General features: G+C 41.2%; 1 protein-coding gene across 1 annotated transcript in view; it reads left to right on the top strand.

The window, feature by feature from the left end:
- Positions 1-19,061, top strand: part of LOC111235889 (voltage-dependent calcium channel gamma-2 subunit-like) — an 84,243-nt gene extending 65,182 nt beyond the window's left edge. The window contains exons 3-4 of the mRNA XM_022764462.1: positions 15,553-15,693; positions 18,325-19,061. Of these exons, the coding sequence (XP_022620183.1) occupies positions 15,553-15,693; positions 18,325-18,857 (674 nt within the window). The 3' untranslated portion in view covers positions 18,858-19,061. The remainder of the gene's footprint in view (positions 1-15,552; positions 15,694-18,324) is intronic.
- The last annotated feature ends 7,220 nt before the right edge of the window (positions 19,062-26,281 follow it).

The following is a 26,281-nucleotide window of genomic DNA, read 5'->3' as shown; positions in this document are numbered from 1 at the left end:
GGATTATTTGCAAATTTATTAATATGTTTTAGAGCACAGTGGAGCTCTAGAACACAGAGGAATAAGCTATAGGCCTATCAGGCTTTACCTACACAAAAAGTACTAAAATCTAATTATTGTTGGATTATTTATAAACTGTGTCCCAATTCAAGGGCCACATCCATAGGAAGAAACCAAATACTCACATTTAAAAGTGTAATTCCTGGGCTCTCTGTCAGTGTTGTTTCATTCATTACTGGTGTGCAATGAATCTTGGAAGCTTGGAGGAATCCACCAGTTGCATCCTTCATTGCCCAGGAAAAGAAGGCCGCATTTGAAGGAGCCTCCAAAACATGACAGCCTAGTCGTGCCGCTGGGATGCAATAGGTCTTTAATCGCAGTCGCCGAAGGATGCGGCCCCTGAATTGGGACACAGTTATAGAATATTCACAGCCATATACTGAAACAGTTTTAATGCACATAGAAACCGATTGCTCCTGTTTTGCACAAGCACAACGTTGTAATATTTGGCACAGCTTGCTCATTATCATTTCGCCAAGACAGTCTATTTCAAGTAGGGGCTGGATATCTACACACAGTATGCATTTCATGTATAATGCTAACACTGCTGTGTCAGGTCCTTAATTGTATGTGACTGTGACCATTTGCACAAATTGACCTTATGCTCCTCTTCTGTTTGTTTTCTGAGCACCACTTTTATGGATTGCAGGCTGTAAAAAAACGCACTAACGCTGTGACTCTTGCACTCTTTGTGATATGGTAATCAAAGCTCATTCTACTGTTGCACTCGCTGTAAGTCACTCTGAGTAACAGTGTCAGCTAGGTTACTGAAATGACAATGTAAAGTGTAGATGATGACACGTTCTGACAGACGAAAGTGATGCAACATTTGTTTATCCACACGTTACCCTGCTTCGCATTCACTTTATCATACACTTTCCCACCTGTACGCATCCCGATACAACTGTTGGCTCCTGCTTATGGTCACTGAGGAGCTCTACTGGAATAACTGGATGCCTTGCTCAAGGGTACATCAGCTAAGAGAGGGGAGACAATTGTTTTTTCTTAACAACCTACAAGCCTGAAATGGTTCCCTATTTAATGTCCAGAGTTCTGCTACCTTGAATTTCATTTTACTGTCTGTTTTTAGAAAAGCTGAAATGATGAATTTAGCCAGATTACAAAGGAAGCTCAATGAAACAGCAGCCGTTTGTTGACTAGTGGGATCTTGATATCCTCAGTGCAATCACAGGTGTCCACCTCAAACAGCAGCGTTATTAAAGAGAAGTCTAGGACAGAAAGCCTAAATGAGTGGTAAGTCTCATCTAATCTACAAAACAGACACCTTCCAAAATGAACCGCATGACTGAATTTGATTCATATGAGCATTTGATTAAGGTCTGGTTAAGTTTAGGCAGCAGAAGCTGTGTGGTTAGGGGAATATCATTGATATGCTCAAAAGAAAAAATCAGTCCCAGGTGTTTAAGTACACCCAACAAGCCACCCTCATCTCCCTCCCTAATGCTGAGACCAGGCTGTATCATATTTTAGTTTATTGAGGTGAACACTGTGTCAGATTAGGCAATCATCTGTCTAGGCAATCAGTCTTAAAGTCTTGTAATAACTTGGCTGAAAGACAGAGCAGACTAGATGCTGGATTCCAGCCAATCACAGCTTGCCATCTTTCGTGACTTGTGTGACATAAATACGTAGGTGATGGGTGCCAGGGCTGACTTCACAAATTCTCCTGATATCACCAGACAAGGAATATTCACGAATGTAATCATGGCTTTATGACCGGAATTGAACTGGGATCATCGTCACTTAGTAATGAAGGTGGGCTCTGTCTTTTTTCTTCCCAGTCAGCAGAAAGAGGGTTAGTGTGCTTTACCATGTAAAGCACTAAAGAGTGCTCAGTGCTGCAAAGGGCCAATGTCACAAAACACATTGTAGAAGTTGTAAAAAGAAGCCAAACAAATCATGACATGTTCGTTTTTTTCTTAAAGGTTCCATATTGTATAAATGTATATTTCCATGTCTTATTTCATTATAAAGTAGGTGTGGGTTTCATATTAATACTACGAAAGTATCAAAGCACTCAGTCCACAGAGAATTGCACACAGCCTGTATTCAGAAACTGAGCCTTAAAATGAGCCGTCAGGACTTCTGTACCTTTGTGATGTCACAACAAAGCAGTCACAGCCCTCAGGCATGCCCCAAGCCCCGCCCACCTGGACCCAGCATCCAACCTTGCAGGATTTGGTTTCTGAGTGTTTACCTGAAATCCTGAAGGCTCAGCCTCTCTTCTGATCATCTCATCGACCTGTTGTTACTAGAACTCCAGAGAGAAGCCTGAGAGAGAAGATATAAAACTACTTGAGATGGTTTTTGGTTCTTAAAACCAGAAATATATCTTCTTATGGATCAACGCAAATAAAACACAGGAAAAGTATAAAATATGGGACTTTTCGGACATCATGATGCGGCCCAGATGTGCAGTTGTTTTCAACTGTGGATACACATGATAAAATGAGCAGCAATGGACAACACCTTGCGCAACAGTGCTAACTGGGATGTGTCCACAAAACAGTGCAGTGCAGCAGTGGTTTCTGGCCCTGTGTTATTCATGTGTATTTACCATTTTAACTGCTCCAGGATAAAATTGATCTGAGAGTGGAAAGAAATGCAGCAGCTTGTCAGTTTTAGTGGAAAAAATTAAGTGAAGATGACTGAAATCCATTTCTGGAAGAACTAGACAGAAACAATAATTCATAAACATTTACCACCATTTACACCACATGTGACAACTAAAACAGTAGTAGACACACATTAAATAAAGGATGGACATCGTCATTCATTTTGGATTCTTTACACTCTTTTTTTCCCCTATTGTCAGTCTCTCTCTCTCTATTTCCCCAAGGGTCTTTTCGATTTCTCTCCCCGAGTCTCTCGCTCTCTGAGCCCCCCCACCCACCTCTCTCTGGGTGAATTTGTACATGTGGTTATGTAAGGGAGAGCAGTCAGCCTTTCATCCTGCAGCAGTTGTACTATCAGCCGCAGCGAGAGACGACAGAGCCACCACCCCAGTCCTTCACTACAGCATAATATAGAGGACAGGGTTTGCAGTTTACCTTCCAGATGCACCCATCTGAACCAGAGAGCATCTGAACACCTAATTTATAAATAATGACCATTCCATGTGGCAGCATATCTAATATCCGAGTGAATCTGAGTGGATCAGAGCATAGCATCAGCTCGGATCACATGCTGTGTCAAAATCACAGTGGGAGAAAATATTTTAGGAAATCAGGAGCCTATGTGAATAATTTATGCTATTAAATGACATTTTTAGTTGACTCACCAATATTAAAATCGTTAAAATATTATCTTCTTTCTGCCTGTCACTTAATGATTTATATTCAGTGCAATGAGTGAAATTAGAAACTTCATTTAGTATAAATTAGTCTTTGAGGCATATAAACAAATTAATTTAGGAATTTGTTTTTATGAATTTACATTCATTCTCATTATTGTATTGCTACTATTGACCGCAGCTGGTTGTTAATTGATAGCACTTCATGCTGGTGCCAGTGTTCATGTTTTATCTCTGTAAAGTTTTTTTTTGAGTTAGCCACATTATGGATCAAGTCTAATTTTGCTCAGGTCCCCTTCAGGGTCTCTTTCTTTTAAAAATTAATTTATGCATTCGGCGTCAGGTAGGCTTCCTACTGGTTCATTTTGAGAGAGGTCCAACATTTTGGATCCATGCGGACCTCCACTTCACAGTCTTAGTAGATGGACAAGACTTTGTACAAAAATATGCATCACACAAAATCACAAAACTGGGGCTGCCTAGTGTTGCATCCAAATACAAACTGGCAGAAAGAGACAATACTCAATTAACACTTAATCAACACAAATACAAAATGCATCAGTCCAACAACAGGTGAATGGTAGTCTGTCCTATAAAAGCTGGATTCAGCAACATTACATCTATCACTTCTGCTGTGTATTAATATTCTTTATAATGATCATTGATAGACCAGGTAAACATGAGGATGTCACATAGTTCTCTGATATCATGCAACATATCGTCATATCACATGATTTGTGGGTAATAAATTCTTAACCCATTTGCTAAACAGAATGTTGAAATCTGAGAATTTCGCAAATTGTGCAAAATGAGCCCATATGTCGCTTATTATGACCCATAGTTACGTTTTATTGTTTGGTGACACCTAGTGGCAAAAGGAAGAAGTCTGGTGCTGTAGTATAAAGAGCGACAAAAGTCCACATTAGGGGGAGGTTGGATTGGATGGATGCATCAACAAGACACAGGAACGTCACACAAAAGACCAAACCAAAACGTAACCAAACCATGAATGTTCCATAAGATTAGCTGCATGTTCGTTATTATAACCATGGCAACAAAGGCCAAGTACGCCACACGGCCGGTAGACACTCCTATGTTTCGTATTAGAACAAACGTTTCATGACACTCTTGGATTAAAAAAAGCTCCTGATTAGATATTTTAAAACGGCAACAACTCCTCATGTGAGATGTGTTTGTGCTCCTTCCAATGGTAATGCACCAAAAAAGTTTCCTCGATTAATTAAATTGAGACCATTAATTTAAATGAAAGTGGAAGACTTAAAATTCAAGTCACAAGCTGTCCTGAAAACAAAGATGATACGAGGACATAGCATTCACCTCAGCCAGCTGAGACTCTCAGTTGGCCTACATAAGCCAATTCATGATGTATAGCCCACTGTCTAGCCCACTGTTTCTCATCTCTTGCACCATTTACTATTATCGCACATGAACTTTAAACTTGTGCTGGTATTTGTGGGATCACAGATTTACGTGACAGGATGTCTCTTGATGTCACCAGGATGAATACCTGTTCATTCACTTTACTCATGAAAAAAAGAGATCCAGGTTATGACTAAATTTGACTAATAACTATTTAGCCTACTTTTGTCAACACTTAATGAGATAAAGAGTGTGTGTTTCGGTTTTACACCTGAGGAGACGTGGCCATCTGCGTGTGGATGTGTGTGTGTGGACATGTTAAAGAGTTTGTTTTGACATCATAAGAATTATCTGTGGTTCAATTTAAATTTGTCTGTGTCCGTGTGTAAATTTGGGATACTATAGCAACTGCGTTTGTAGAATTGGAAAGGGTGGAAAGGGAAACAGTGTATATAACACACAATGTGTGAGTGTGTGTGTCTCTGTATGTGTCAATATATGTGTGTGAGTGTGTGAGCGACTGTGTGAAGTGTCTATGTGTGTGTCGTATCGTGCATGGACCCGTTGAATGGGATTAGATATGGCCAACAGCTCAGCTCTGGCTCTAAGTGGCTTGAGCAAGGCACAGGCATACACACACTTTTGTAGTTCTATACTCATGAGGACCCTCATTGATATAATGGATTCTCTAGACGCTAACCAAAACCATGCCTGAGTGTTACTCTAATCAGTGGTGGAACTGTGTTTGTTGAAAAAATTAGCTGGTCCTTGTGACACATGGTGCAGGTTAGTCTATATTGTTTTCTGCACATTAATCTCAGTTTCTTTGGGTCAGATCCATGATGTCTGCCACAGTGTTGTTGTTGTTTTTTTTTTTTATACTTCCACTTGCAGTGCCAAAATCTGATCTACATTTAGTGGCTTCAGCAAAAGTAGCAATACCACAAGATAAAAATAGCTAAATGCATTAACAGATTATTTATTAAGTAGTAAGTACTATTAAGTATTATTGATTACTGATAAGCAGAATTTTGATGTAACTGGATGAGGTGGAGCTAATTTTAATAATGTGGAGAAGTTTGATCTACAACAGTGCATCATGTCTTATAAACCGGTCACACAATTTACATGTAAAAGATTCATCTACAAAGCAACTACTAGTTAGAGCCGTTTAATAATTTCCATGAAGTATAATGTAAAATGTGTACAATATTTCTCTAAGAAATGTAAAGAGATAGAAGCTTGAAGCAGACATATGGCTATATGTATATATATTCAAGTACAAGTACTTAAAAGTTGTACTTGAGAGTGATATTGTGTCAATGTTCTTGTTAGTTTCATGACCTTAAATCTCTCTCTTTCGTAACCCACAAACAGCATCTCAACAAGTGAGGATCAGGCAAAATGTCCTGATTCGTAAGGTTTAAACCTTGCTCCTCATATAGTTAGAAATACAAGAACACACGCACACAGAGTCCTGATTTGCTATGAACACTCTGAAGTGGAAGCAGCGCAGTCTTGCTGTTGCTATAATTAGACGGCTGGATCCTCGTACATAATGCTAATACTCCGGATCGGGATGCTAGGCGACACGTGACGTCACCCACTAATGACATCATCCGACTCACTGATGTCACCGCAGCTATTTTTGGGAGCCGAGTTGTGACATGGAGGCATATCACGATTTACATGAGTAATACGGTATGAGTGGCAGGCTGTGCAAGCTCCCTCGTGTGTGTACAGCATTAATACACAAACACACATGTACTCACACAGGCACATGCAAATACACATCTGTCTGCAGATGTGTGTGTGTATTCATGCTTAGAGTTTTCTTCCCCATAAATAAGATCCCTTCGTTCATCTAAAAACGACTCTGCCGATGAACGTGTTTGATAACCTTGCACGCACGCACAAGCGCACACACAGACACACATACACAGACAGACAAACACACACACGCGCACACACACACACACTCTCTTGTTATTAGTTATTCCCCTGTAGCTGTTTTGCCCAGTTCCCACTACCAGGTTCTTTGCTGCTGGGTTCTCCCACGTGGGCGAAATGTGCGTGTGTGTGTTTATGTGCAAGCTAGAAGTTAGATGAGTGTGTGTGTGAGAGAGAGAGAGAGAGAATAAGCAAGCAAATCATTCCTGCGTGGGTAGTGTACAGTGTGTATGGGAAACACCCCTCTTTGGAGCAGGAGAGAGAGCAAGTGAGTGGGTGGGAGCCTGATCGATGAGTGTGTTCACTCTGTTGCTTGTTGAGCTAGTCTGTACAAAGTAATGGGGGGTTGCTGCACTTTACTGTAGTTTGTGTGTATACAAGTTCGCGTGTGTGCGTGTGCGCGCGTGTGTATAGATAGGTGTGTATAGGTGTGTGCGTGTGTGAACCCAGGGAGCTCCCATGGTGGTGTCCACCCCCACCTCTATAATTCAGCCACAATTACTAAGCTCTCCAGTGCTGCAGCTAATGAAACTATACGTCAGCGAGACACACACACACACACACACACACACACACACACACACACACACACACACACACGCGTACAGTATAAACACACTCTGCTGCAGCAAAAACCAACCAAGCACTGGGAGAAATGAAGGGAAGGTGAAAGTATAAAAGACAGAATGAAAAGGTTTTAGAGAAGGAGGATAATTGTCTCAGTATGTGCAGCAATGCTATAAAGCCTTCCCAACTCTCTTCTAATTTAAAATAGCATCAGTAAACTAATAACCCTGCATGATCCAACAGGGAAACATAGAAACAATATTACAAATCACGTATGTGCTGATGATTAGCAGACAGGTGACCTTTTACGGGGTGTATCCTTATCCCAATATAAACTGGGATAGTCTCGATCCCCCTGCAACTGTATAGGATACATGGGTCTAGATAATAGACTGAGGCAACTGTTGATCCTCTTGCTAGTGATACCTGCTAATTGCTGTCAAATTTCATAATTATCTCTTAACACACTGAGCAATAATGTCAATCACACTATTTAACCTACAGTGATTTAGACTAATTGTGCTAATCTGGAATGTAGTAATAACATTTTAGTGAAATGTAATGACTTAGCAGGTAGAAAAGCTGGATTTATACTTCTTAGTTAACAAGCTACACCGTACCTAAGCGCACAGGATCCGAGGTTACGCTGTAGGCTACGCCAAAGCTGGTGTGCTGGCTTATCAAAAATGTAACTACAGAGTGGGGCAACAGCGCCGATGAGGATACCACATGGAGACAGCAAGAACTGTGATTGGCTGCTTGTGTTTTTCCCCCACATGTTTCTGTCACCGGTGGAGCTTGTTGAGAGTGGAGAAAATATTAAGGGAGTTCTTTTTCTCAGTTACAGACCTCTAACAAAGCGATTACACTGCAGACCTTCTGCTCACTATGATCCCCGCTTTGTATCAATGAATGAATGAAAATAATGTCAACTGTAACTCCAACTCAATAAATACATAGAAGTAAAAGTAAATGAAGGAACATACACACAGTTACTGTAGGGAATATAAAGCATGATACGGCTGATCATATATGTGACGTGTAGTGAAGGCGACATCAACGGGTGAAATCTGACACTCAACTATGAATCAAAACTCCCTCTGCAGGTACTTATGGCAGCACTCCCATTAACCCCTTGTGTCAAACTATAAATTCAGCTCAAGTCTGGAAATCTAATGAGTTATCACTGTTCACTGTGTTGGCGCTTACATATGGCAGTGGCAGTGACATCCATCAGTTAATACATTTGCATGCATGTGGAAATAATTGGAGAAACACTGATAGAAAATAGCTGTTTTCATATTTCACTAGAGAGTCGGAGACTATAAGCTAGTAGCAGCAAGGTTACATAACGTCTTCTTGTACAGCAGATACAGTAGATGTTTGTGAAAAGTTTGACTTGGTAAGATGCTGTCTGGCATGACGGATGATATGTGTGGCATGGTGCAATGAGGCAAGATGGCCTGATGTTCACAGATCATCCCACAACCAGGAAGTCAGAGGTTCAGTCCCCGGAGCAGCCTCCAGTATCCTCAACCAAGCAAACTACAGACATACTGCAGACTAGGCCTGCACAATATGAGGAAAATTTACGATGTGCGACGACCCTGTTCAATTTTGAGATGACGATATTACTTGCAATAAATAAACAAATATTGAGGTGTGGATGTGCAGTTTTGCTGAGCGAAGCTGAATGAAGAACGCAGACAAAGGTCACTATCAGTCATCTCCTCCAGGTAATGTTTCCGGGGGGGGGGGGCTGTTGTCTCAGACTTTAGCTATATGTTTACAGACGTTTGTGGCAAATGAAGCTGCAGTCTATACACTTCTTATCTTGTCGAACAGGTGGTGTGATAAAGGACGCCAATTGCTTTTTTACTCGCAAAGGTTGTGATGACACTCACAGAACCACATCCGTAGATGTCAGCTCCAGTAAAAAGTTCACTTCTCACTGGTCTGCACTGCCGCCTCTGTACTGTCTGCTGTGTGTGTGTGAGAGGCTGCAGCCCGACACCAAAACGCGGTAGATTTTTTTTCCGGTTCATTTGGCTCAGGCGCTGCAGCTTGAAAACCCTGCATGCATGGGTTCACATCGCGATGACGATGGAAATAAGCTTATTCGGTCAGCACTAGTATTAACATGCGTCTTCAGTGATCCGATCACAAGTGGACAGCTCTTAGTACGTCAGTTCACACCTGAGTGAATGCATCTCCACATGCGTCTTGAGTGACCACTTGTGATTGTCACTTACCCTTACCATTTATATTAAATAACCCCTGCATGCCCCACTCGCTCTCTCTCACACACACACCATAGGCTGTAAATAAAGATGGACGTAGCCTCCGTGACGTCACCAATAGGTTTCTGAAGAGCAGTGTTGAAGCGCAGAGTGGGCCGTTCCATCATTGCCATCTTGCCAGTACCTGACTCTGCCAAACTTCCGGCTAAAAATGGGCAAAGAGGAGGGGTGCATGTCAAGCCCAGGCTGTAAATATGTTTCTTTTTGCTGTAAATTTGGGCATTTTAACATGGGAGTATACGGGGAATGACTAGCTTTTGAAGCCAGCCTCAAGTGGCCATTCGAAGAACTGTATTACTTTACACACGCAATCACATTAACAGACCCGTCTGTCGATAAAAACCAACAACGCATACCTGTTTATTTGCACATAAAGCGGGGAAGTGACATCTGATCACAAGTGGTCAATCAAGACGCATGTGGAGACGCATTTTAAAGCCAGGTGTGAACTGACGAACAGAGTTAACCACTTGTGATCGGATCACCGAGGACAGATGTTAATACCGGGTCAAATACCTGAACAGGGCCTATGAAACTGTGGCGGGACTAATCAGACTGCATCAGAGGACATCAGTAGAGTAGGCGGTTCTTCAATCTGGCCCACGACGCATTTGCGTTCACACACCTGGCCCCGACCACCTCCGAATGTGGTCTGAGTTCACATAATCTGGTTGATATTTATGTAAATTTTAAGCACTTGAAGATCTGATAATCACTAAAGCGTGTCATGTATAGAGCCAATAAAAACAAATGAAATAGTCAAACTTGTCATATTGACATTTAAGGTGTATTGATTGATGTCAAGATGGCAATCATGCTTTGACTACCACGCAAGAAAACATTCAGACATCTCCTCACACTGCTGCTGCTGCTGGAGCTCGTTCACTCCCAACTCACCTCTCTCTGCGCTGTGATGTGCTTGGTGGCAGGGTGCGCCTGGAGGCCAGCGCATTTGGTTAAAAATTCTTCCTTTTAAACTCCCTGCCTTCTGCTTAAAGCAAAAGTGCAGAGAGGGGAAGAGAGAGGGAAAGAGAGAGCGACAGAGATCGCTTGCGGCAAAGCAGCTTCACAGAGAAGTGAATGCCTGCAGTCTTCTCGCTTCTCCTCTTGTCTCGTCTTCTTTTTCCTCCTCTGTTTTCATTTCTTTTCCATTCTTTTTTCTATTCTTTTCCCCTTTTATCCCCCTATTTCCTTTGTATTTTGTCAATTTCAGCTTCCCACCACAGTTGCATTCTTTTTGTAGCGTCCTATAATTGTATCAGACTTTATTGAAATCTTAACTCCTGACATCCAGGCAAGCTAGTTTCAGCAACTAAATATAATCTCCAATTGACCAATTCTTTCATTAATGTTTTTAAAAAAGTAAAACATCTCAACATTTTCTATCCATATTCATTGTTGCATTAAATACAACATTGATATTAGAAATTCATATCAAACAACAATTAATTTGCTAGCATACATAAAAACTACAGCTATGTCACAACATACATGTTCCTTCCATATCCATGATACCTAAAGTGACCAGATATCAGAAATGGAAACCAGTGACATTTCCACATTAGCGCTCAATATATCATTAAAATATATGTTTTTACCTATGAAATATAAAAGGTGGGTAGGCATGCATTTTGGCCATGGTTACTGTTGTACTGTTATTAACAACTGTGAAGGCCACTTGTTTGTGTTAGTTTACTGCCTGGTTATGAACTCCTAACCAATGAGTGAGCCAGGTAACCCCGAAAAACAGGGACATCTGGTCACCCAGTCACCCTAATGACACCCACCTACGTTCTTCTGCTAATGTTAGTCTCCACCTTGTTATGACACCGAGTTAGGATGATATCATGTCCAATATAAAGCCATAAAATTTCAGACCACTTAGCAGAGCTCTTATTTTATAACAAGTCAACCAGAAACTTGTAGCCTGCTTGTGTCTAAAACTATATAGTTTCAAACATTACTGCAAATTTCAGGTGGTAAATTTGCCATTGTTGTCAATATAAACTACATATATTGTGCTAAAATGCAGCACTTGACATGTGTAACAACAGTAGCTAAGGCAGGTGGGGCTTGGCAGACATTCAATAAAAATTTGATTGCAAAATACAACCTTGCTGCCATATATTAAGTCTTGTCTGTGGTAGTATGTGCTATGTTTGTGTGTCTCTTAACATCATAAAGAATCTCTGCAAGCATTGTGTTCACCTCTAGTGAGTGGTAAATCAAGTGCAGTACAGGTGTACACACGCGTGCGTGTGTGCGTGTGTGTGTGACAGGAGGCATTTCCGCTTAGTCTGGGGAAAAAAAGATGAGTGTGTGTGTTTGTGTGTGCATATAGTATCTGGCTGGTATGACGGGCTTTCCACCTTGAAGAAAATTTGCCCTGACAGCACATGTCAATGAAGAAGAGGAGATGGGGTTAAAACAAATAGGATGGAGGAGGAGGAGAAGGGGAAGCTTGGTGCAGTGCCAACTCTGAGGTCACCTTAATATTTGATCTGCTTCAGTGAATGGAGTCATCACAGTGCAGCTATACAAGAGTGAGAGAGAGGGAGAGAGATACATGGATGGAAAGAAGAAATTAAGGAAAAAAGGGGGAAGGAAAGGGAAGAAAAAAAGAGATGAGAGTTATCAAGAAACAAGTTCAAGGACAAGCTTGAGCACTTGAGCACATGCACTTTTCTCTATTTAACAGACATTTTTAGGTGCCCTTGAGCAAGGCAGTAAAAGCTAATTCTCGTTTTTTTTTTTTTAACAACTGAAGTCTTATTTTGGTAGTTCTGGCCCTCATTTCTATTGGTTACAATAACATTGTACTCTGGGAGCACATTGCTAAGACAGAGTTGTTCATGTTTTCTTCAAAATACCTAAAAACATATGACAATCTGACCGCTAGCATTTTCTTGTACTGTCAGATTTCTTCTTAGTGATGTTTGTGTTCCCAAATCTCAACAATAAATTAAGTGAGTGTAACACTGTTCTACTCACTGGTCTTATGAACAGCGCCTAGATTTGTTAACTTACTCTTAATGACGGTACTACCCGTGTAATATGTCTACTGTGTGAATGAATAAAGACTATAACATTATATGTGGTCTCACTTTTACTGCCCCTTTAACCCTCTTTAACTTTCACCTTATCTATAATAATTTACATCAAACCATCTCAGTCTTTAACATAAAAGAATTTATTAAACCCAAATTAGGTCTGAATAAGAAAGTGTAAAATATATATTCAATGACTGCACCATTAAAATATGGTTGCGGCCTGAGCACCTTGTATAAGAAAATCTCAGTAAAAGCAATCAAGTAAACAGTCAAATTATTCACCTTCTCCCCAACTGACTCAAATTCACATTAAGACTGTTATTAGACACACAACCAAGAGTAAAAGCACATAAAATACTTTTTCTTTTGATTACTGTTACTCCTTTAATTACTCTTTAACCTCTACTTTGCTCTTCTGGTAATTCTAAGGTACCTTTAATTAAATAATGGACCTTAAAACATTCAAACCATAAAACAACACAATCAATATTTGAGACCCCACACTATGAAAAAAAAACAAAAAAAAAGTGAAGCCGGTAGTGAAATAAAATTAAACTTCCTGATACAGGCCTGTTACAGGCTGGTGTGAAAGATGGCGGCCGCTGACTGTGGCCGCGCTTTATAACAGGGTTACTCACCTCAGTCCAGTCTACCTCACGCCGTAAGAAACCGAGTGGGGTGCTCCTCTCACCAGTCCTTGACTGTGGATGAAGAAGGTGTCTCCTCCCTCGTAGCCAGAGGTGCAGTTGGGTTTTACCTGGTCACCCAGTGCGCTGTCTGGTCTCCTTTTGCTCGTCGTCGGGCTGATGATATCCACCGAGGTGCTAGCGAGCGGTTAGCACTCAAGCTGAATAAGTCCAAAATCCGTGCGAGCTAGCTTAGCGTGCTAGTAACTCAGACGAAAAACACTTATTTTGACACGCTGGAAACGCGGTAGTTAATCAAAATGTCACTGACTTGAACCCACTGAGCTTCGTAACGTCCATACTACATTCTGTGAAGCGCATAGGCAAAGACAACACCTCGTTTACACACTTTACTGTTAGACAACCTTCTCCGCTCTCTTGCCGAGCAGCGACGAAGCAGCTACATCCGAGCAGCTGCTCTCACACACTCTTGAGTCCCACCGCTTGCTGTTCTCCCGCCCCCTGGCCAATCAGTGACCAAGGAACTTGACGTTGCTTTATAATTGACCAATAGGAAGGTGGGATACAACATAGCATTGTAGTATGTGAGAATAAAAAAAACAGATTAGGTTTTCTCACTGTTTTCACCACGTGAATACGACAAACCTTACAAACAAACCTTTTATGTTACATTCAATGTCATGGTAATTTACACTACTCCCCATGTAAATGCTTACACATATTTAATAAAAGACAATATATTATGGTTTATGAACAAAATAACCCATGGGGTTACATCAGTATAATATCTTGGAATTGGTGTTAGGAATAATAGACAAAACTACCTAAATTGTAATAAACTGGAATTATTTTTCAACCTCTTAACTGTTTGGACTGGAAGTGCGGAGAGTGTTAGTTTCTGCAGACTACTGTAAAAAATTACCAAGCATCTATCATTGCTTTGGCGAAAGTTGTTTAATTCCAAAAATGCTGGTTCACAGTCAGATTGTCATCAACCCATCATCAACATGCATAAATATATTATTTAGTCAAGTCATAAAGTTAGAAATCAATTGAACTGACAAAATCAATCAACATTTCTCGATAGCAGAGAATGGAGAAAATTTTTAGTATTTCACAAGACTCCATACCTCATATGGACATAATAGTATATTAATTAAAAATATTAGCTTTAATAATTAAGTTGTCCGTTTGTGTCCTTGTGAAGAATGAGAAAGAGTGGATCATGGAATATGATATCTGTAACAAGGGAAGCAGAATTAAGCAGGAAACCGATTTGGCATGAAAACCGCCAAAACTTCAGGAATGTGACATTGGCCGCCTCAGAGGCCAGATCGAGCTCCGTGACCACGGCAGCACCATGACAACCCTGAAGCCAATCAGCAAATCAGCCACGCAGAGGGCAAGCAGTCGGACAGCTGATGGACAGACCGATAGGAGAAGGAAAGAGGACAGAGGCAGATGGAGAGTCAGAGAGATGGAGCGATCTGATAGAGGGGGACAGACACGTTGCTCATTTGAGGAGAGATCTTCAGGACAGATACAAAATGAAGATAAACAGCAGGAGAAAGAAAGGAGAAAATAAATATATAATAATAAAATAGAAGAGGTCAAGGTACAGTGTATCATAATGCAGAATATACAGCACAGTGTAAGAGATCTTCCTACCTACATACCTTGGAACAAATGGTATTCATTCATTTCAGCATAATTTCTGTTGAAGTCGTACTATCATCGCAGCATAATAGTTGAGACAGGCTTTCAAAACTGCTCCCTGTTGAGATGTTCAAGTGGCGGTATCAAGCTGAGAGTCAGCTGTCAAACGGCAACAACAAGCTATTAAAGTTCATATTATACTTTTCAAAACACTCCTTCGCTCTTACTGACTGTCCTCTGAGTTTGATAGTCCAACAACACAGCTCATGATGGCAGTTCTCTTCAGCAAGTGGACCCAAGGAAAACAGCCTTGATTCACTGAAGTATTAGTATAGGACAATCACATGTTCTCTGGATTCCTATTCCATGCTTTAGAAACCACATCTGCTACTGAAATTTCAACTTCAACAAGGTCTTCCATCTCTGTCATCCATGTCATGCTATTTGTCGTCTTCTCTTTTTGCAGATTGCAAAGGGTGTCGCCAAAAAGATTTTTTTTTAACAGCTGCTTTTTTTCTGATGACTTTCTGATTAATTTGCTGCATTACACAACAGCCCAATAACACCTTAAGAATCTGTGCCTGTGGTGACAATGACAATTATTTTTGCCTCGATGTGTGTGTACCCAGGCGCTGTACGAGCCTCCAGTATCTTCCCCATCCTGAGTGTGATCCTGCTCTTCATGGGGGGGCTGTGCATCGCCGCCAGCGAGTTTTACAAGTCACGCCACAACATCATCCTCAGCGCTGGCATCCTCTTCGTCTCCGCAGGTATGAAGAACATCGAGCCTTATTATCTGACAGCGCTCTTAAACAACTGTTCCTCCAGTTGTTTGGGAATGGTGATGACCAGAAAAACAGACTTGGTTCAGTGGAACAAATGCATCTAATGTCTAACAAACAGGGGATAGTCTTGTGTCTTTGTCACAATTCAAAGCACGAAATGCAAAAACAAAACGAATAGAGTGAATTTCTTCGTATATATTTGTGACTCGGGTCATTTTCTCTGTGCCGTTTTTCTTTCTTCCATCACTAGCTCAATCCATGATGGTATTTATTGCTTGGTTAGTGACCATTGTTTGTTCTACATTTCGTGATGCATTGTGGGATAGTATAAGTCCACTATATATGTTATAATAATTTGCTCCTTTTTTGTGTCCCCTGGAAACACTTCTGTTGTTGTTTGCGTTTCTGTCTTTGGTTGTGTTGTGAGAATTATGCGTTGTCAAATCAATGAAGATGTTTTCTGAATTTGCATTTTCTAAAGTTGCAGTGCGTTGAGCTCTCAGGGCCACCGTAGGAAAGTTAGAAAGTTTTTATTCAGGACCACGATTCAGGTGCAGATTCAGTATTTTTTGGGAAAGATTGGAAAAGTTCTCTATTATGATGCAGATCTGCATCCAGAAAAAAAAATGCATTACTGGCTTTAAATTATAGATTTCAATAGTTTTACATTTGGTCAGAGGATGTTTTCCATAAAATCAATATACAACAACAAAGACAGTTATATTTCCATTTGCCTGACTCAGAAACTCATTAAGTGGCCAATGTGATGCTATCTATACAAAAATAATCCCTTACTTTTTTTTCCACCTGTGTATAAAAGAAAATATAGAGAGTGAGAATTTGGATGAGGAGGCAGAGAAACAAATAAAGAGGTGGAGGAAATCCTGGTGGAGCCACATTATCAAAACATGTGAAAACAGACACAGAATTGGGGAGCAGCTGAAATGAAATGAAAATGTCCTGTCTTGGGGGCAGCCGCGGCCATGATGGCGCTCGCTGACCGCCAGGTGACGTGTTGCATAGCGCTCGACATGTGTGTAGCGTACAACAATCGCCTCGGGATGAAAGCGACGGAGACAAAGATAGCGCAGGTTGCCATTTCGCCAGAGCATTTTTTTTGTGTGTATTTTTGTGTGTGCATACATATGTGTGTTTGTACTCTGGTTCTAGGCCATGGCCTACTGCGCTGCGCTAGATAACTAGTTCCCCTCCAAGTCAAAAGTGAGAGATGCAGTTCTCTCTGTTTCACTCTCGCTCTCTCTCTTTCTCACTGTCTGTGTCTGTCTCTCTCGCCCTGTTGCTAGGCTAAGAGGAGGCCACTGGGATTACACTCTAAAAATAAGGTGTCCCTGATACTCTTCTGCTCTGATCCATCTCAATCAGGCCCTCACAGTCCTCACACCTCAGTCTGCCGTTCTGCCTCTATATGCATTATTGTTTTCACTGCTTATCTGCATATTTGTCCTTCTGTCTGTCTGCCTGTCCATGTGTGTATTTCTGGCTGCACTCGGCCAGAGTGATGATGTATGACAAGAGGAATAGACGATCAAAATAAAGGGAGGGAGAAGAGGAAGGAGAGATGGAGAGAAAAAGGTGAGACAGATGAGACTGACAAGACAAGACAAGAGACAAGAGGATGTGAATTTGAGCAGTGGTGGAGGTAGGAAAGGCTGTGGGGGTGGGAGGTTGGGGGATGAACAACAGAGATAAAGAGAGATATTCAAATAGAATATACAAGAAATAAATGTAAGAGTGAATCTGCCCCAGTTTGGATCTCAAAAAAGGGAAGGAGGAGGATCTAGGGGAAGTCAGAGAGAACAAGAGAGAGAGAGAGTGCTGGCTGTCAGTAGCCACAGTTGAAATCTGTGTGTTTTTGGAAACGTGTGGTCTATCGACTACAACAGATTCCTTTCACATTCATGCTTTGGACACACAGATCTAAGAAGTTACTGATTTATTTGAAGCAGATTTCGGGTTCTCCGTCACCCTCACCGATCAGCTGTCTCTGTCTTCTCTGTGACGTACGTCTATTTAGCCACTTGGCTCATGTGGACAACAGTAGCAACTGGGATGTAAACAAATGGTCCAGATAATGAATGATGCTTTCCTTATCAACAGCTTCACAACAAATAGGTGTCGATTTACACAGAGAATGGACTGTGTGAACATGTAGCACTTCTGGCTTATATTTGCCTCTCATTCACCCATCCACACACACACACACACACACACACACACACACATCACAGGATATAAAGAAAATAGAAAAAATGCACCATGTCACATTTGAGAAAATATAACTGCCTAATATTTTAAAACATATTGCATTAATCAGATAATCAAAATTTTGTTATTTATTAACTGACCAGCTAACTAATTCATTGTTAGTAGCTACATGCAGGTCCAACAGATGAAGCAGGCAGAGGGATTGTATTGGTGGTAAAATTGTTGTTTCTCGTTTATGATTCTGACGAGCTTGACGGCTCTTAGTCGGTGACTTTAGCAATTTCTTTCAGCTGTGAAGTGTTTTGTTGTTTAATGTGTGGGTTTATTTGAGTAACAGTTTGAGTGTGTTTTACCTTTAATCTAATCTCCCTCCCTCTTTCCTTGTCCCAGGCCTGAGCAACATCATAGGAATCATTGTGTACATATCAGCCAACGCTGGGGACCCTTCCAAGAGTGACTCCAAGAAGAACAGTTACTCCTATGGCTGGTCCTTCTACTTCGGCGCCCTCTCCTTCATCATGGCCGAAATGGTGGGCGTGCTGGCTGTGCACATGTTCATCGACCGCCATCGGGAGTTGCGCGTGGGGGCGCGAGCCGCTGACTACCTCCAGGGTGCGGCCATAACGCGCATCCCCAGCTACCGCTACCGTTATCGACGCCGCTCACGCTCTTCGTCCCGCTCCACCGATCCCTCGCACTCCCGCGAGGCATCGCCGGTGGGCCTGAAGGCCTTCGGGACGCTGCCCTCCACCGAGCTGTCCATGTACACGCTGCCCAAGGGCCAATCGGGCACCCCGACAGCCACCTATAACTCCACGGAGAGGGACCACAACTTCCTGCAGGTCCACAACTGCATCCAGAAGGACCTGAAAGACTCAGGCGGCCACAGCAACACCGCCAACCGACGCACCACACCTGTATGAAACTGACAGAGGGCCCTCAGACACTAAAAAAATCAGAGGGAACTTGGGGGGAGGCGGCAAAAGACAGATCATGGTGTAAGGAGATGGAAAGAGGAAGAGAAAGGGGCTTAAATGGATTGATGGAGTGAGGTTTAGTTAAGCAACAGGAGGGGAGATCTGAGCGCTCCACAGCACCTCAGATGATCAGAGTTTAAAAAAAAGGAAACAGAAAAAATGCATAAAAAAAGAAACATGCATGATTTTCCCATCTACCATTGTTTAACGAGTTTTGAACATGTTTATAAAGATTTGAGAGGGAGGATGGGGAAAGAGGAGTCGGGAGGGGGGGTGGCCGGTGGTTGTCTGTCTCGGGGCTGTGGAACCATGGAGTGGTGGGCTTGGCCAGACTGCCCATTTAGAGGTGAACTTTATATTTTTTACTCTTCCTCAGTCTGATGAAAAAGGGGCATAGTTTGCCCCTCGGCCCCGCCTATGATCCCGCCCTCGCACTACCAACCCACAAGCCCCCCCAGCACACACACCCTTACCTCCCTTACAACCCACTCCTTTCTTTAGTTGCTGTATCTTCTTGATTTCATTCTTTATTCGCATTAATACTGTGAACCATTGCGGTGTGGGATTTTAGCAGGGAGCAATTCAGGCCGCAAAAAAAAAAGGAAAAAAAAGAAAAAAAAACACATAAGTTAATATATGTATTGATTATATATAAATATATGAATATATATGTTAATAAATCATGACTAGACTTCCCTGGTGCAAAAATATCAACAAGAAAAAAAAGAAAACAAAGTTACTTACAAGTGAAACTAAATCAAGTCGTCATGGAAACTAAACCAAGACGGAGGATTCATTGTGACTGGCTCCTTTGACAGGCAAAGGCATCAGCCTACTTGATAAACTGATACTGGTTAGTATTAGACACATTATCACATTCTTTTACAACGACAAAAAAAATCTTTTGGCCTTCCGCCGAAACCCTGGCAGCCATCTTTGTTTAGGGTCAACTAGAGGTGAAAACTTGACCTCACTTTTTTTGCTCCATGACGGGGCGGAGTGAAGAGAGAACTCTGGGTAACGGAGGATCTCTCTGCAAACTTGAAGAAGACTGTGGACTATGAAACGTCACTACTGCCAAAGACACAAAGTAGTGTGCGTGAGTGAACAATGGCTACCAGCGAGGTGAAGCTAAGTGACTCCAAAAAATTAAGAATTTACATGCATGCTAATCAAAATCATCCGATCTGCTTTTAAGGAACCTATGTTTTGAACAACTGAACAATGATACCATGTAAGGGCAGTGGGAGTGACAAAGTAGAAATTAATATTACAGTACTGTGTCTATTTCAATTTTTCTTTTTTGTTTGTTTTTTTTGAGTGGGTAATTTGGGGTGGGGCTTCATTACGCTTGAAACAAAAAGAACAAACTTTGGAGAACGTATCAAGGCTTTTTTTTTTTAACAGAAGAAAATCTTCTTGCCTTTTAATTTTATTTTCTCGGTTCCTTTGAACTCTCACACAGCCTTAGTCTCTTTCTTTGTCTCATTTTTCTTGTTCTTTGGTTTTGCGTTGTGTTGTTGTAAATGAGAATTTAAAAAAAGCGTAATGTCTTTCAAGGTGCCAAAACTGAATGATTCTGAACTTGGATGCATCAATCCTGATGACGAATAAAAATTGAACCCCCCGTAGGGAACAGAACGAGTCATTGTTGTATCATGTTTGGTCCAAGAACACAATGTTAAGACTCACAGCATTTTAGCATGAAAGCGACAGAGAAAGACGAGAGAGAGCGATAAACTGAGAGAAAGACAGAATCATGGTTAGGTTCGTCAATTTAACCCTTTGAGGGACGAAAGGTCCGATGGTTAAGACCCACTGAACGTGGTGCAACACAACGCATAGTGAAGACAAATGAATTGTCTCTCAAAGGATTGTGGGACAATAGGTGATGTGAGAATGTTCAGCAACACGAAAAAAGGGAGGGTTGAAAGACGAGCAATTTAAACATAATGTAAAAGTGGGTGAAGTTTGCCTGGAAGCTCCATAGGGTTTTGCCAAAAAAGAAAATACAATGCAGTTGGGCTGGGAAGCTTTTTTTCTTTGCAAGCTTGGACATAGTCTGCTGATCGTTAGCTCGCCATTGTAGTCCTGGGATCTCTCTTTTTGTATTTTGTACTGATTGGTCAAAGTCAAAGTCACTACTCGGAAGCTGGAGAATGTTGACACGCCGGCAGCGACAAACAAAATTAGTTTGCCTCCGATGGGTCTTCACTTTCTTGCCAATGGAAAAAGAGCATTGCGAACATGCAGACTAGCTAGCTCGTTGGCTAGTCAGCTGTAGCACAGTGAAGAGCTTCAAAAGCTTTAGATGTGAACATTGATACGTTTAGATGCTAAAAGGTGCAAATTGGTGCAGGTTCGTGATTTCAGTTGGACTTTAATGTAATACGTCCACGTTTCAGTGGAATAGCTGGTATAGCATACAATGTCATCATACACACATCATAATGAATAGGCTCTCTATTGCTATAGCATATAGCTCTATGCTATAGCCTCAGCTTCACTGTCTCATATTGCATATTTTCTTACAGAATAGTTTTATCTTACTGGGTTAATGGTGGGAAAAAAAAATGCAGCACAGGCAGGACTTCGTCAGGATGCAAACGCTGTGTAACATAACATGTTAGTGGGATTTATTAATACTGTTACACTGTTCTTAATCCATTGGTAAAAGTATACAATCAACCCCTTGTCCTTTGTCTTTCTCCTGTTTTTTTAAATTTTCAAATTACTCCATCATTTATTCACTCTATCATTTCCTTGTTCACTCTGTCACTTTCAGTGATTCAGTCGTTCATTCACTCCCCATATTCACATCCTTGTTCGCTCATTCATACAAAAACTCACTCACTGTTCTGTCCCTCTTCCTGTCATTCACTCACTCGTTCACCCACTCCCTCTCTTATCTCCCTGTTAGCTGGCCGACCTGCCGTTCCATCAGCTGTAGAATAAATGTCAAATTCTTCAACATCAGCCTCGATGTCCTGCTGCATGATACTCTGTCTCTGTGTGCTCCCTCTCTCTTTCCTTCTCCTTCTCTTCCTCCATCCCTCCTTCCCTCCCTCGCTCTCTCTTTCTCTCTCTCTCTCTCTCCTCCCCTGGTGTGATGATCAAAGTGGCTGGCATGTCTCTCTGCAGTACTGCTGTGATTACTGAAGAGAGGCGAGCGAGGGAGGGAAGAGGAGGGAGGGAGGAGAGAGAAAAAGGAGTGGAGGGAGCCGTTGTTCAGCCCTGACTCGAGCAGCATCACACTGCCCCCCTCTGGTGTGGAGGTACATGAAAATTTTCTCCTATTAGTATTTGAATACGATGACCTCACCAGCGTGCATCAATCTTCCACACCAGTCTATTTTAGCACCATAAATGCAGTGGAGGGTAAAGTTAGTTGACTTTCTCAATTGCAACACAAGACTAACATCAGTATGACTCTAAACCAGTGTATATGGGACCAATTTATGATTTGATAAATAAAATCTATACCATATAGTGACTAGTTAAATTTACATTTAAACAATGCATTGTGACCTAATCCTCACACACGCAATTCCTCCAACATGTAACACTGGTCCTGGCCAATCAGATCACATGCTATTGCACTGATTCAAAAATCCAGTTGTTGATCAATGACTTAAAGACAGAATGAGAACTGTTGCTTTTGTTTTGGATGGGAGGAGTCTTTACACAACCTGCGGTGCATCTGCAGGAGGTTACCGCACCCGGCCAAGAAATAGTCTTGCACACAACCCCCCCATAAAATCACAAACTGTTGTTGTTGCACTTTGGTTTTTGTATGGATTAAACAAATCAGATATGAGATGTTAATTAATGAGCTTTAGAGGTGCTGGAAGGCAGATTTCATTAGCTGTCTTTATGTTAAGCTAAGATACCTGGCTGCCAAGATATCTGTTCACCTAAAAGAAAATGAGCACACTTACCAAAATGTTGAACTATTCTTTTAAAGGGTATCAAGCAAAAGTAAAAAAAAAATAAAAGGGTTTTCTTTATCTAAGGAACTGAGCATGCTATTTGTTGAAATTTATAATATATCTTTTGCAAATGACTTTTGAGATGTTAATATTTGTACCATAAACCAAGAAAACATGTAGCCATTGCTGGTCTCTACAGGCCATGGTTTCACTGTATGTCTGTTGGCTTGCTTTCTTTCAAGATTTTTAAATATAGCACCTATGAGGGATCTAGTGTCCTTTAAAATGTGAATCAAATGTGAATATTTTGAGCTGCTATCGGACATTTTTTGCGAGACAGGGCGTCACGTTTCTGAGACGGCAGAAAACAATGTAATGAAATATTTCTGCTGTTTTGCAGGTGAGCTTGGAGGCATTAGGGCTGATTTTTTTGTCACGCTGCAGTTCAGACAGGAGGGTAGCAGGTTTGGGGGAACAGCTGCTGTGTCCTCGCTCACCTGCAATTAGCAAGCTTTTTAGGTCACGGACAGTTAGGGGCTATGGAACAAGCCATGCTTAGACACACACACCTACACACACACACACAAACACACACACACACACACACACACACTCACACACACACAGAGCAAGAGAGAGAGACCAAGGTTGATGTCAGTTCACTTTAAATTCAGCCAAATGAGCACATTAATATGAGTTATATATAATTTGGAGTGTCAGATTGAGGAAATACGAGAGAAAGTCACCAGACAGACGGAGAGCTGATCTGCAGAAACAGAGTGCGAGAATCAGAAAAAGAGCAAGTGTAGGTGTAAGATATGAGCTGCAACTCTTCGCCCTGTGCTCAGGCTGTGTCATGAATACAAAACTGTGTGTTAGTGTTTGTTTGGGTGAGGAGCACTGCAGTGAAATATATCTGAAATAAAGCCCTGATGTCCCAAGGCAGACTTAGACCTTGCATAGATATGATGTGTAGAGACGCACACTGGGGCCAATCACAGTCAATTTTATAATGGAGTCACCGGCTGATCACCAAACATACTTTATGCATTTCTATATGAAATACAAGAACACAGCGAGCATAATTAGTAAAATTTGAGCATGGCATTTCTAAGTAATCTAAGTGTAAATACATAAATAATGTTTTATCCAAACTTACTAATTAGTACTCAACTTTTGGTACTTGAGAAGATTTTCATTAAGGCAGCTCAGGCTCTGCTTTCAATCAAATAAATTCAACCAGTTTTAAAGGTCCCATATTGTATAAAGGTAGATTTCTATGTCTTCTTTGATTATAGATCAGGTCTAGGTTCTATATTAATACTGTGAAAGTATCAAAGCGCTCAGTCCACAGAGAAATGCACACAGCCTGTATTCAGAGACTGAGCCTTAAAATGAGTCATCATGACTTCTGTAACTTTGTGATGTCACAACAAAGCAGTCACCGCTCTCAGCCATGCCCCCAAGACCTGCCCGACCTGCCCAAACTGACCCACCATCTGACCTTGCAGGATTTGGTTTCTCTGAGTGTTTAGGCTCAGAGACTCTCCTCTGATTGGCTCACCGACCTGTTGTTGCTAGAGCTCCAGAGAGAAGCCTGAGAGAGGAGATGTAAAACTACATCGAGATGGTTTTTGGTTCTTAAAACAACAAATATATCTCCTTATGGATCAACACTTCAAATAAAAAGAAAAAGAAAAGTGTAAAATATGGGACCTTTAATTGATGATAATTAACTATAAATTTCTAAACTATTGAATTGACCTCTCAGCACCACAGAAAAGATAATTTATTGTTCAGAGATAGGCTGGAGGTGTTTGCAAATGTTAGCCTAGCTCATAAACTTGGGTGCACCACTCACAAAATGTACTGCACAAATGGGGATGTAAGATGAAGCAGTTGAAACTTTGTATGTAAAGTAATGAGTGGTAGCCAATCAGTTGTTAGACCTTCGGCTTTAATGCACAGAGGTCTATGCATTTAAATTGCACCATCATTTCTGGGCTGTATGCAGCACTCCTTTACAGATTTTCTTTAACATTTTCATAAGTGCACTAAAAAAGAATGATAAAAGCACAGAGTATCTCCTTGCTGTATGGCTGCACAAAAGCACATTGTTAATGCGGTGAGAAAGAGCATGGCAGCACTACAGTAGTGCTGTGCCCACTGGGGCCATGCATGATAAAATACAAGCACTTATGCTTTAAGTAAAAGCACAAACCTAATGGCACATGTAAGTATTAATATGTAATGCATTACCAGTTTTAAAATATTCTTTAGTGGTATGCTGAATACTGCAAAGACCCTGCATTAATTACTACACATTATAAGGTAGTGTTTAGTTCTACTTTTTAAATTCATAGTTTGAATTTAACCAAACTATGAAGACAAACTGTAACTGTCACCCCGCTGTCAGAAACATCATAAATTGAACTTCTATCACCTGCTGCAGAGCTCAGCTTTGCAGTGACCACTTGTGCCCTCTCTTGCGGCTAAAAGGTGAACAGCAGTTGTTCCTGCTGTGCTGTGCGTCTGCACATGTTTTGAATACTAATTACTGAAAGGGATTGACTGCTTTAAGATGGTACCGATGACTGAGTAATAATAAGAGAGCCACCAAAATAGACTGGGTCTGATGTTTCTTGTGATATCAGACCACCCGTTTCAATATCTGTGGAAATGAAGAAGTCTCTCCCAAAGCAATAAGCAACAGCCCACACTCTATCCTGTGATGTTATTAAGTGATATTCCCAAGGCTTGATGCTCCATTTCAAATGAACAGAAGACGGACTGTGGGATACAGCTGAAGTGAGCTCAGAGTAATTTTCCAGGGATAATCAAGAGCTTGTGTTACACCTTTTCTTGTGTGCATGTGTCCTTATTTACATTACATGCTCAGCTTTAATTCAGCACTGAAGGAAACCACTGTGGTTGGTAATGGCACACACATTACACATATCCATATGCACATTGTTGGGCACAAATAAAGGGAACAGATGTAAAATCTACATACTGGTACGCAAAGCGCTGTAATGTGACAGACAATACTGCTATTATTTGGATTTTGTTTCCATATGCCTGGGAAAAAAAAGAAAGACAACAACCTGACACACCAGAAAACAACATGCAGACACCGTCACACACATTACTAACAAAACAACAATAAGGACAGAAAGAACGAGAACAAGATCCTAATTGCTATAATTATGATCACCCACTCAAGGAGTAGAAAAACACTGTGCTGCAATAACAATTACAAGTTGTTAAATACAGATTTTGTAAAGATCCTCATTACAAATCAGTTTTCATTCCACAGGAAAGAAGTTGCCCAATAAGTTCCTTTGTGTGTTATCTAATAACTTCATATGTTCTCAACACACTGATACAGAAAACTGGAAAGAAAGAATGATCAAAAATCATATTCAGTGACTGCATCCTCAA

The sequence above is a fragment of the Seriola dumerili genome, unplaced genomic scaffold (assembly GCF_002260705.1).
Source record: "Seriola dumerili isolate Sdu_G_001 unplaced genomic scaffold, Sdu_1.0 BDQW01000538.1, whole genome shotgun sequence".
In the NCBI taxonomy this organism is placed as follows: Eukaryota; Metazoa; Chordata; class Actinopteri; order Carangiformes; family Carangidae; genus Seriola; species Seriola dumerili.
This window is presented reverse-complemented; position numbering and strand designations above follow the sequence as displayed.